Here is a 12778-nt window from a genome sequence, read left to right on the forward strand (position 1 = left end):
ACATTCGCACGTACACACACACACACTACTATGCATAAAAACATGCTAGACACACACACACACACACATACACACAGTTCAGACGGGTCAGATTTTTTTGTTTTTATTTAGTTTTTTCATGCTTTTTACTCACTAATCACACTATCACAGGCTACATTCATGAGCTGGAGGACTGGAAGAAATCTAGTTTTTGTTGACACCCAAGTTTATACCATTATAGTTGGTTGAAATGGGTTGATTTAGACCAGAGAGAGAGAGAGGGAATTGAAGGTTGTTTATGTAAAAGCCCCAAAACCTCTAGGCTTGAACCAAAAAGAAATAGCGAATTCACTCATAGGATTATTGAAGCCACATATACACACAGCTGTTCCCTCTTACAACTCGCACTTCAACAGCAGACACTACACAACATACAAACTGTCAAGATCAGACATCAGTATTCAATCCCAGAGCCAGAAACAGAAAATGTTTCATTTCCACCTCATTGGGTCCCACAATGACAGTAATAGTACACCAGCTTGAATCACACTAGTATAGACAGTTTCACTTCTAGTCATTTTTACTAGTTGCCTAGTTGTTTAACTACCTATTATGTGTTTTTTTTGGGAAATACATTTTTGTACATTTAAAAACTGTGTACATTGGTGACTAAAACTATAATCTACCTCAGGGGTTCTCAACCCGTGAGTCGCGACCCCTCGGGGGGTCGCCAAATTATTTTAGGGGGTCCCCAAATTATTAAAAAAAAAAAAAAAGATTTATTTTTAAATTTTATTTTCACTTTTTTTCAAAAATAGCATACCTACAAGCTCGTAGCGCGCCACTCGGTGGCGCGCTATGAGCTTGTAGATCTGCTATTTTTCAATAGCTAAATTATAACATAATGCTTAAAACACCAAAAGGGGTTCCCGCCCAAAATGGGTTAAGGTTATTGTAGCAGTCAATTTATATTGGGGGTCGGGAGGGGGCGGGCGGGGGTCCCGAGACATTGCCAAAGCATTTCCGGGGGTCCCCGGCCAAAAAGGTTGAGAACCCCTGATCTACCTGATCTTGAGGCCTACAAAATCGGGAAAATTAAAAAAAAAAAAAAAAAAAAAACTAGTACCAACAAGGTCGACTAGTTGCTTAATGCCCTAACACACACACACAGCAAACAACACAAGCAGGCAGCAGCAAAGAAGCAAGAAAAAACTAAGTTCTTACCGTCTTCTACTTGACTTTCCTCCCAGCATCGATGGCACCGACCAGCCTCAATTCTCCTGGCTGCTCAGCTTTGGATGATTAGTACTGCAGTGCACACAGCATTCATGGTGTAGTGCAGTGGGCAGGGTTTTAGGGCAGGCTCTAGGGTCCAGCATGTCACTGGGGAATGGACGCAGGGTCGAGAAGAAGCTGAGTTTGGGGGTCTGGGGGTCATCACTGTGGCTTGTGTACCTGTGGAGAAGGTTGAGAGAGACACCATAAGCTTTGAGTATACAGGGTTAGAAAGAAAGGAAGAGGGGCACGGTGCCACAGTTGGTAGTGCTGTCGCCTCACAGCTAGAAGGTCCTGGGTTCGATTCCCGCTCGGGACGCTGTGGGCGCTGGCGGCGTGTCTCCTCCTCCGCGTCATCGGTGCCCAATACCCGAGGCGGGGTAGGCGAAAGGGCCTTTCTGTGTGGAGTTTGCATGTTCTCCCCGTGTCCCCTAGGGTAGGTACCCTCACAAAAAACATGCAGTAATCCTGGTCTCTAAACTGCCTCCCCCTTGGCCAGCCGGGGCGCCTGATGGAGGGGAAAGGAACTGGTTGAAATAACGTTTTCCTTCCACGCGCTACGTCCAACCAGGGAAACTCCCCCCTGTCAGGTGTAAAGGAGCAACTTGGACACTCAGGCATGAAGGAAGCATGAGTTCAAGTCCGTTGCTCTCCCCATGTCCCCCATATATGGGGACTAGGTTGGTGGATGGTGTGTAGAGAAATATATTTAAAAAAGAAAGAAAGAAAGACAAATCTACACTAGTTGAAGACCCCTATAGTCTAAGATCTTCTTGTGTGTCCGTTTGTCCTCTCAGGGTGATCAACGCGGGGAAGAGCACTTTAAACGAGGACCAGGCGTGCTGTGAAGTCCTGATGGTCCACAGGAGGCCAGGGGGAGGGTCCACGCCCAGCCGGACCCCCGCAGGGTGCCGCAGGAGGTCCTCGCTGCCCAACGGTGAGGGTCTGGGCCTCAGGGACGGCCTGGTGAGTCTGGCTTCTACGTTCATGAACATTAACATAACAGCTTTAACTCATTTAGACCCGAGGACGATTCTACAAATGTCAGTTTTCTGAAAAAAACTCATGTTTCTATGTCAGTCGTTCTCGAGGACCCCCAGAAATATATGTAATTGGCCGCCGACCTCCATCTGAAAATATGTAGTTCCAGGGACCGCCAGAAGCAAAGATTTGAGTTAAAAACGTTCGCTCTGAAAGAATATATATTCAAAGATTCGCACGACATTTTCGCAATTTTTCAAAAATAGCAGACCTACAAGCTCGTAGCGCGGCACTCGGTGCCGCGCTATGAGCTTGTAGATCTGCTATTTTTCAATAGCTAAAGTATAACATAATGCTTAGAACACCAAAAGGGGTTCCCGCCCAAAATGGGTTAATGCCGTGATTAAACGTTGGTGTTCTAGATCTCCCTGCCGTGTTTTGACTAACCTTTGGAGAGCCACTGCGTCGACTTGATAATTGCTCGTCAGGGAAATCCACTTTAAAGCGGTGTAATCGCTTGTCGTAGTGTTAAAAAAATATTCCAAAGTGATCATCAAAACGCGTCGCCTATATTCTTTCAGAGCAAACGTTTTTAACTCAAATCTTTGCTTCTGGGGGTTTCCCTGAAACAACATATTTTCAGATTGGGGTCGGCAGCCAATTACAGATATTTTTGGGAGTCCTTGACATTGAAATTGTTTGAGAACGACTGACATGGAAACATCGATTTTTCAGAAAACTGTCAGGATTTAGAAGACGTTTTGTAGAATCGTCCTCGGGTCTACGTAAATGGGTTAATAAAACTTGAATGCGACCTCGCGAGTATACAAAACCAATGTTTACGTCTTGAGATGACGCTTTGGACCCAAGCTCCGTGCACCACACAGTTACTTCCGCTTCAACTAGAAATCTTAAAGGAGAATTCCATGCTAGAAGGCTTTCTTACCTTTATTTGTAGTTGTTACATCCCCAACAAAGAGGTCCAGGTGTTATTTTGTGCAAAAGTGCATTATTGGCTATTTCCCCTAATATAAGCCCTCAATGGTGGTTGGGTTATAATGCTAATTTGCTTAGTTCCATCGAAATAAGTAGTAAAGTGTGCCGCTCAGGATACCATTTACATTATGATGGGAAATAGCCAATAATGCGCTTTTGTACAAAATAACACTTGGACCTCTTTGGTGGGGACGTAACAACTACAACTAAAGGTAAGAAAGCCTTCTAGCATGGAATTCTCCTTTAACCCATTTTGGTGTTTAGCATTATGTTGTGCTTTAGCTATTGAAAAATAGCAGATCTACAAGCTCATAGCGCGCCACCGAGTGGCGCGCTACAAGCTTGTAGGTCTGCTATTTTTCGAAAAATCGAAGAACGACTGACATAGAAACATAGCTTTTTCAGAAAACTGTCAGGATGTAGAAGACATTTATAGAATCTGATCTCAGGTCAAAATGGGTTAACACACGCTCTTTGAGCCTAGTTGAACCGGAAGTCATCTTCTGCCTTTTATAGAGAGTATGCGTGTGACATCATCATCAAACCAGGAAGTTATGCAGGAATGCCTACTGAGTGGCAAAAAACTACTTTCTGGCCTTGACAGCCCATACATCCACACAGAAAAGTCATATCTGATTGCATTAAACAACATTAAACCATGTTAAACTCACTTTGCCTGTTGCTTTGCCACTCGATGTGCCATTCACTTTAAGCATGCGCATACCCTCTATTGATAGTGACACAGTGGAGAGAGAGACAAACTTGGAATGACTCGCAGCAATGGCCGTCGGGACTCGAAACCTGTTGACACGTCGTCAGGCTATTTTCGCTACTTTTTGTTTTGCGACAGCAAGTAGGACATTCGTTTGCGATAAAACGAAGGAAAACAAAAAAACAACTCCTTGAATGTCCCAGAGGGGCCGGGCTGCAGTGTGAGTGAGCCTGTCTCATTCTGTCCCATCAGCACAAATACATGTCCTTCTCACTGCACACTTCACCAGCCATGCTAGACATGCTAGAGACACACACACACACACACACACGCACACACACACACACACACACCTTCATCATCATCATCCTTCAAGTGCCCTCAAAATAAGGATAGAGTACAGTACATGCACACGCACATTCACACGTACACACACACACACACACACACACACACACTACTATGCAAAAAGGCACAGAGACTATGAGCAGACATGATGCAGAACATTACGTTCTGTGGTGTTAAGGGCCTTGCAAACGGGGAGCGATAAAACGCGCCAATATAGTTCATTTTCAATGAGACCTGCGTTTTTGCAGAATAGTTCCGGAGTGGATCCAACGGATTGTGCGGCCCTGGTCTTTCCCTTAGTGGGTCTGATCGAGGGTAGCTATACTGGGACGTAAGTCGGGACTTGATCACCCCGGCTGGGTCACCCGAGTGAGGGGGTATGATGTTCGAGAGACCCGAAACCCCGATGACCTCGGGATACATCACTGAGGATACGTCCCAGGTGCATTCAAGCGATGTATTTCCGTTCTTTATATGCTGTATATGATCATTATAATAAGGGGCACGGTGGCGCAGTAAGCAGCCTGCTCACTCCTCATGCATTGATTACAATTTTGGCATTTAGCAGATGCTGACTTGCATTAACCCATTTTGACCTGAGATCAGATTCTAAAAAATGTCTTCTACATCCTGACAGTTTTCTGAAAAAGCTATGTTTCTATGTCAGTCGTTCTTCGATTTAACAAAAAAATAGCAGACCTACAAGCTCGTAGCGCGCTACTCGGTGGCGCGCTATGAGCTTGTAGATCTGCTATTTTTCAATAGCTAACACCAAAAGGGGTTCCCGCCCCAAAATGGGTTAAGCGAGATGGAAGCATGAGCTTAGTTCGGGGCTCTGCCCAGATTGGCAGAGTGAGAGTAATGCCCACGATTACAGCTTATAGGCAATTGGCACCAGGTGAAAATATAGGTTACAAAATCGTGGGATTTAAAAAAAATAAAACCACAATAATGCCCGGCTTACACAAGCGGTATTGCGGTTGTTGCACCCAGCCCTAATTATTATGACATACATTTTTCAGAAAACCAGGCAAGACATGTTTTTTAACAACTTCAGGTGAAGATGGCATGTGTATGGAATATGAATGATTATGACGCACGCTCATCTCTCACCGTTCTTTTTATTTTGTGCGTGTGTGTGCGCGTGCGTGTGTGTGTGTGTGTGTGTGTGTGTGTGTGTGTGTGTGTGTGTGTGTGTGTGTGTGTGTGTGTGTGTGTGTGTGTGTGTGTGTGTGTGTGTGTGTGTGTGTGTGTGTGTGTGTGTGTGTGTGTGTGTGTGTGTGTGTGTGTGTGTGTGCGTGTGTGTGTGTGGATGCAGGATAGCTGTGAGGGTCTGACCTTCCAGTACTGGGGTCTGTTCGACGGCCACGCGGGCTCCGGAGCTGCGGTGGTGGCCTCGCGTCTCCTGCAGCACCACATCGTCCTGCACCTCCAGGTAGGTCAGCTCACACGGGTGTGATATATATATATATATATGTTTTTGAGGGGCCCTAGCCCCTCCTATGCCCAGCTTTCCGTGTTTGTGTGAACACAAACATTGAAGACAAAAGTGTGAAGACGGAAAAGTGAGGACGCAAAATTGTGATTGGCCAGAATGAGATGATGTATGATGACAATGTCAAGGAATTTTGGGTTAAACTTAAAGAGCCCTATAAGCCAGCGGTGTTTCTTAACCTTTCTTGACCCTTTGTTTTGTGAGATAATTACCCCCTGTTGTCTTTTGTTTATTGTCCTTTTGCCTCCTGTGAGGGGCTGGGCTTATGTCTGTATATCTAGAGTGTTGCCCTCCCAAATACACTGTGTACTTGAACTGTAAAGGTCCCCACACACCGAGCGCAAATTCAGATTTTTAACCCATTTTGACCTGAGATCAGATTCTAAAAATGTCTTCTGCATCCTGACAGTTTTCTGAAAAAGCTATGTTTCTATGTCAGTCGTTCTTCGATTTTTCAAAAATAGCAGACCTACAAGCTCATAGCGCGCCACTCGGTGGCGTGCTATGAGCTTGTAGATCTGCTATTTTTCAATAGCTAAAGCATAACATAATGCTAACACCAAAAGGGGTTCCCGCCCAGAATGGGTTTGAGCGGCGTTTCTCCATCGGTTTTCCGAAAAACGCGGCCGGTGTGCAACCACCTTAACTCTGTGTTCTCCTGTTGGCGGCCACGCTACACCAGGCTTTTCGCACACAAAACGCGCGCGTTTACCCCCGCGCGTGCGTTTCATTTAGGTCCAGTCCTATTTTAAAAAACGCACGCGCGGGCCACACGTTTAGGGTAAACGCGCGAGAAAAGCCTGGTGTAGCTTGGCCGTGATGGTACCTCAAAATAAGATTGCATGGACAACAAGACCGCCCCTCACTTCACACGGGTGTGATATATATATATATATATATTTTTTTTTTCTTTTTTCCAGGAGGTGGTGGAGATCCTACGCGTGCCGTTCCTGGTGCCGCCCACCTGCCTGGGGGAGGAGCCTGTGATCCACCACCACACCCCCAGCGGCTCCTCCTCCCACCGCGGGACCCTCACCCGGGCGGCGTCGCTGAGGGGGGCGGCGGGCGCCCCCGTCCCGCCCAGCACTCCGCCCATGCGCTTCTTCACCGAGAAGAAGGTGTCGCAGGAGAGCCTGGTGATGGGCGCCATAGAGAACGCCTTCAAAGATATGGTGAGCAGTTGATGTCGATTTCGTCGACTAATACTATGACAATTTTTTTTTCGTCGACTAATATTATGACAATTTTTTTTTTCGTCGACTAATACTATGACTTTTTTTTTCGTCGACTAATACTATGACACATTTTTTTTCGTCGACTAATACTATGACATTTTTTTTTCGTCGACTAATACTATGACAATTTTTTTTTCCGTCGACTAATACTATGACCATTTTTTTTTCGTCGACTAATACTATGACAATTATTTTTTTCGTCGACTACTATGACAATTTTTTTTGTCGACTAATACTATGACAATTTTTTTTTCGTCGACTAATACTATGACAATTTTTTTTTCGTCGACTAATACTATGACATTATTTTTTTTTTTCGTCGACTACCTTTTTTTCACTGACGAAAACTAAATGGAAACTAAATGAAAACTAAGACTGAATAATACTGACAATTTCGTCAACAAATAAAAACTAGAGTAAAATGTGAGGAAGGGACTAGTGGACAAGAGATCCAGTATAAGTCATTTTTACACTTGGTTGTATGCTGAAAATAGCAGATCTACAAGCTCACAACGCTGGGAGCTTGTAGATCGGCTATTTTCAGCAAGTGTAAAATCAGTCATTACGACGGCATCGAGGCCCACCAAAATACATTTTACTCAACTAAATCAACTGTAGATTTAGTTTCAACATTCCAGGTGACTAAAATGTGACTAAAACTAAATGAAAACTATTCAAAAGACTATGACTAAAACTAAAATCAAAATGTGCTGCCAAAAACAACACTGATGGTAAGAGAGCCTAAAGATGTGGTAAACACACACACACAAATATGTATATGGGATCGTTCGGAAATACGAACCGGGAATGTGCTCAGATTTCTTTTTGTGCACCAGAATGCTGCCGGTTCCATCTCCAGCCCCTCCTAGGGTTAGTGCCCAAGTGTCTTAACGTTGCATTTATATAGCGCTTTTATCCAAGGCGCTTTACAGAGATTGTGCATTGCATTCACCCATTCTTTCACACACCGATGGCGGAGGAAACCATGCAAGGCACCAACATGCACATCATCAGGAGAAATTAGGGGTTCAGCGTCTTGCTCCAGGACACTTTGACACTAACTCTGGGGGAGCCCGGCTGGGATCGAACCTCGCCACTCTACGCCTGAGCCACTGCTCTCGGTGAGCAGGTCGGTGCCTTGCGTGGTTTCCTCGGCCGTCGTCGGCGTGCGGACATGTGAATGTAAAGCGCTTTGAGGAAAAGGTGCTGCCTGTATAAATGCATACTGTCATGCATGCTGTCTTGGAAGAGCCACCCATCGACTAATCTAATATACTGTACGGTACAGTACAACCTTCCCCGTGTTTCACCAGGAGGTGCATGCATAGTCAAAGAAACCCTGTACAAGGGCTCCTGTTAAGGTCTTCAAGGTGTTTTTCTGGTCAACAAAAACACCTTGAAGACCTTAACAGGAGCCCTTGTACAGGGTTTCTTTGACTATGCATGCACCTCCTGGTACCACAGCACCTCAAAGGCCCTTAAAACCAGGCTCCAGACTTCCCAAAACAAACTGGTCAGGCTCCTACTTGATCTAGCCCCCCGAACCCACCTCACCCCTGCCCACTTCGACAGGCTGGAATGGCTTAGGGTCGACGACAGAGTACAGCAACTTGCAATGGGTCTGGTCCACAAGATTCGATACACCACCAAGATACCCATGTACCTGTCTAGATACTTCCTTAATGTTAACGAAGTCCACACCCACAACACCAGAGGGAGTGCAACGAACCATGTACAACCCAGATTCGGCACAAACAAGGGACTAAATTCTTTTCGCTCCTATGCCACCAAAATGTGGAACGCCCTACCAACTGTCATTAAGACATGCGAATCCCTTGACTCCTTCAAAACCGCTCTCAAAGGGCACCTACGGATGGCTGCAATTCGAAACTGGCCCCCGTAAAATCTGAATCCCCCCCCCCGCCCCCCCCTTTCTTCCCCTCACTGTATATATTTCTTTTCCCTTTTTACCTCCTTTTTGATGAATTCTTTTTTGATGAATTCCTGTTCTGTCTATAGAAGTGTCTATTTGTACGTCTCTAAATGTTTTGATGATTTGAACATGGTGGACCCTGTTGGAAACAAGTGTAATGCTTAATTGGGTCGTCCACTCACAGTTAACAGCCTTTGTATTGAGTTTGTGCTTGAAATGTACTGTAATTCTGCAAACTGTTAATAAATTCTTCAATCAATCAATCAATCAATCTTCACTAGTCCGATCCAGAAGAACACAGTTTGCCGGCCACTGCTACAGAGCATGACAATGAGGTTATATCTTCCCTTCTTCTCTGGAGTCCTGCCTCAAAGCAGACCAGAGGTAGAAAACTGTCGTTCCCTGATGTCGTCGCTATAGGGACACATGCATCAGTAAGCAGGAACTGGGGATGGCAATGAAGGACCGGAAAGTCTGGTGTATGGCATTGTGAAATCCATGATCTCGACCGCGGCCGAAAAATGATGATGCTGATAAATGCAGACCGTCGCGGACAGCACAGTGAACAGGCTGAGATCAATATAGTATTTAAAAAAACAATGACTCCAGCACTTTTCCAGAAGACATTGCTAACAAGGTAATGGATATACCGTTTACACCCTAAGCATTAATTAAGCTGAAATTATTTACTAAATCAATTGTCATCGCTCCCCTGTAATTAGATATCAGACAGTTGTACAGTACAGTACAGTACAGTACAGTACAGTACAGTACAGTACAGTACAGTACAGTACAGTACAGTACAGTACAGTACAGTACAGTACAGTACAGTACAGTACAGTGCTGGCCGGCGGTCTTGGTCTTGAAATCGGACGGTTCCTGGTTCCATACCAAACTCCTATTTTGCGTGTTGAAGTGTACAGTATACAGTTGGTATACTGTATATGCCCTGCTTCATGAACCACAGTCTTTATGTACTGTTGTACTGGGAGCTGACCATTACAACCACAGTCTGGCACTGTTGTACTGGGAGCTGACCAGTACAACCACAGTCTGATACTGTTGTACTGGGAGGGAGTTGACCAGTACAACCACAGTCTGATACTGTTGTACTGGGAGGGAGCTGACCAGTACAACCACAGTCTGGCACTGTTGTACTGGGAGCTGACCAGTACAACCACAGTCTGATACTGTTGTACTGGGAGGGAGCTGACCAGTACAACCACAGTCTGATACTGTTGTACTGGGAGGGAGCTGACCAGTACAACCACAGTCTGGCACTGTTGTACTGGGAGCTGACCAGTACAACCACAGTCTGGCACTGTTGTACTGGGAGCTGACCAGTACAACCACAGTCTGGTACTGTTGTACTGGGAGGGAGCTGACCAGTACAACCACAGTCTGGTACTGTTGTACTGGGAGCTGACCAGTACAACCACAGTCTGATACTGTTGTACTGGGAGCTGACCAGTACAACCACAGTCTGGTACTGTTGTACTGGGAGCTGACCAGTACAACCACAGTCTGGTACTGTTGTACTGGGAGCTGACCAGTACAACCACAGTCTGGTACTGTTGTACTGGGAGCTGACCAGTACAACCACAGTCTGATACTGTTGTACTGGGAGGGAGCTGACCAGTACAACCACAGTCTGATACTGTTGTACTGGGAGGGAGCTGACCAGTACAACCACAGTCTGGTACTGTTGTACTGGGAGCTGACCAGAAGTGACCTTGTCTGCACGCCTGCATTCTATAGCAGCTGAAGCAGGCACCTGACACACACACACACACACACACACACACACACACACACACACACACACACACACACACACACACACACACACACACAGCTGTCTCCAATGCATTATTTATTAGCAATTCCCTCACGTCAGTAGCATATCATCACTGTTGGGGTGGAAAACCTCCAAAAATAAATACACGTACACACAAATAACAACAGAATCGCATTGCGACATGTTGTGAGCTTGTAGATCGGCTATTTTTTACAACCTTTGTGCCATCAATTTACCAAAAAAAAGAATGAAAATGAAATATGGCGATACGAGTTGTACAACAGAATAGTTGTCTGTCTGGCTGGCTACACAAGACTAGTTTACAATTTACAATTTAGGCATTTAGCAGACGCTCTTAATCCAGAGCGATTTACATTAAGCAATAACAAAAGCATGGCATACATCACATATATAAGAAGTAGTTATCATGAATCATGCGTAAACTAAGAACGTAACAGTGGAGTATCTATGTAAACTATACATACTATACTATATTATATATTATACATGTGTACTATAAAGTGCTATGACTACTACATCATCAAATGCATTTCTAGTGCTGTCTACGTAACAAGCTATAATAAGTCTGTTTAAAATACTATCTAAGTCTACATAAAGTGCTATCTAAGGGGCTAGGCTAGGGCAAGTGCTACGGGCCATGGTGGAGTCTGAAGAGGTGGGTTTTCAGACTACGGCGGAGGATTGGGAGTGAGGCTGCAGTTCTGACTGATGGGAGTTTATGCCTGGCAACAACGATGTTCTGTCAGTTAGTCAGTATGTCAGTCAGTATGTCAGTCAGTCAGTCAGTATGTCAGTTAGTCAGTATGTCAGTCAGTCAGTATGTCAGTCAGTATGTCAGTCAGTCAGTATGTCAGTCAGTCAGTATGTCAGTCAGTCAGTATGTCAGTTAGTCAGTATGTCAGTCAGTCAGTATGTCAGTCAGTATGTCAGTCAGTATGTCAGTTAGTCAGTATGTCAGTCAGTCAGTATGTCAGTCAGTAGGCTATGTCAGTCAGTATGTCAGTCAGTCAGTATGTCAGTCAGTCAGTATGTCAGTCAGTATGTCAGTTAGTCAGTATGTCAGTCAGTCAGTATGTCAGTCAGTCAGTATGTCAGTCAGTATGTCAGTTAGTCAGTATGTCAGTCAGTCAGTATGTCAGTCAGTATGTCAGTCAGTATGTCAGTCAGTCAGTATGTCAGTTAGTCAGTATGTCAGTCAGTAGGCTATGTCAGTCAGTATGTCAGTCAGTCAGTATGTCAGTCAGTAGGCTATGTCAGTCAGTATGTCAGTTAGTCAGTATGTCAGTCAGTCAGTATGTCAGTCAGTAGGCTATGTCAGTCAGTATGTCAGTCAGTCAGTCAGTCAGTATGTCAGTTAGTCAGTATGTCAGTCAGTAGGCTATGTCAGTCAGTATGTCAGTCAGTCAGTATGTCAGTTAGTCAGTATGTCAGTCAGTCAGTATGTCAGTCAGTCAGTCAGTCAGTATGTCAGTTAGTCAGTCTGTCAGTCAGTCAGTATGTCAGTCAGTAGGCTATGTCAGTCAGTATGTCAGTCAGTCAGTCGGTATGTCAGGCAGATCTACCCAGTCTCACCCAAACAAGGTGAAATATCCCGGAATTGCAATTCCGTGCATACAAGCAGTGTTGTTTTTGGCAGCAAACTTCTATTTTAGTTTAGTAGATCTGATATTTTTTTTAAATCGTGAAAATGTGGCGCAAATCTTTGAATGTATATTTCTTTCAACGTTTTTAACTCAAATCTTTGCTTCTGGGGGGGGGGGGGGGTCCCTGGAATAACATCATTATAAGATGGGGGTCCGTGGCCGAATACAGATAATTCAGGCAGACTGTCAGCCTGCCTGCAGCCAGCAGCAGACTCTGTGCTGGAAGTCAGTCTTTAGGCTCATGTAGAGGCTAAACACTGTGCCCGTTGTGGCTCCGCTGGAAGTCAAAGGGGGGCACGTCAGACTGCAGTGGTTTTCATTCAACCCTTTTCATATCAACGCCCATTATTTATTCAGCATTT

General features: G+C 44.9%; 1 protein-coding gene across 1 annotated transcript in view; it reads left to right on the plus strand.

The window, feature by feature from the left end:
* Positions 1–12778, plus strand: part of LOC306923545 (protein phosphatase 1H-like) — a 104227-nt gene that overhangs the window by 62941 nt on the left and 28508 nt on the right. Inside the window, exons 2-4 of the mRNA XM_079501715.1 lie at positions 2052–2220; positions 5610–5726; positions 6707–6958. Coding sequence (XP_079357841.1) covers positions 2052–2220; positions 5610–5726; positions 6707–6958 — 538 coding nt within the window. The remainder of the gene's footprint in view (positions 1–2051; positions 2221–5609; positions 5727–6706; positions 6959–12778) is intronic.

The sequence above is a fragment of the Electrona antarctica genome (genome assembly GCF_951216825.1).
Source record: "Electrona antarctica genome assembly, chromosome: 5".
NCBI lineage: Eukaryota > Metazoa > Chordata > Actinopteri > Myctophiformes > Myctophidae > Electrona > Electrona antarctica.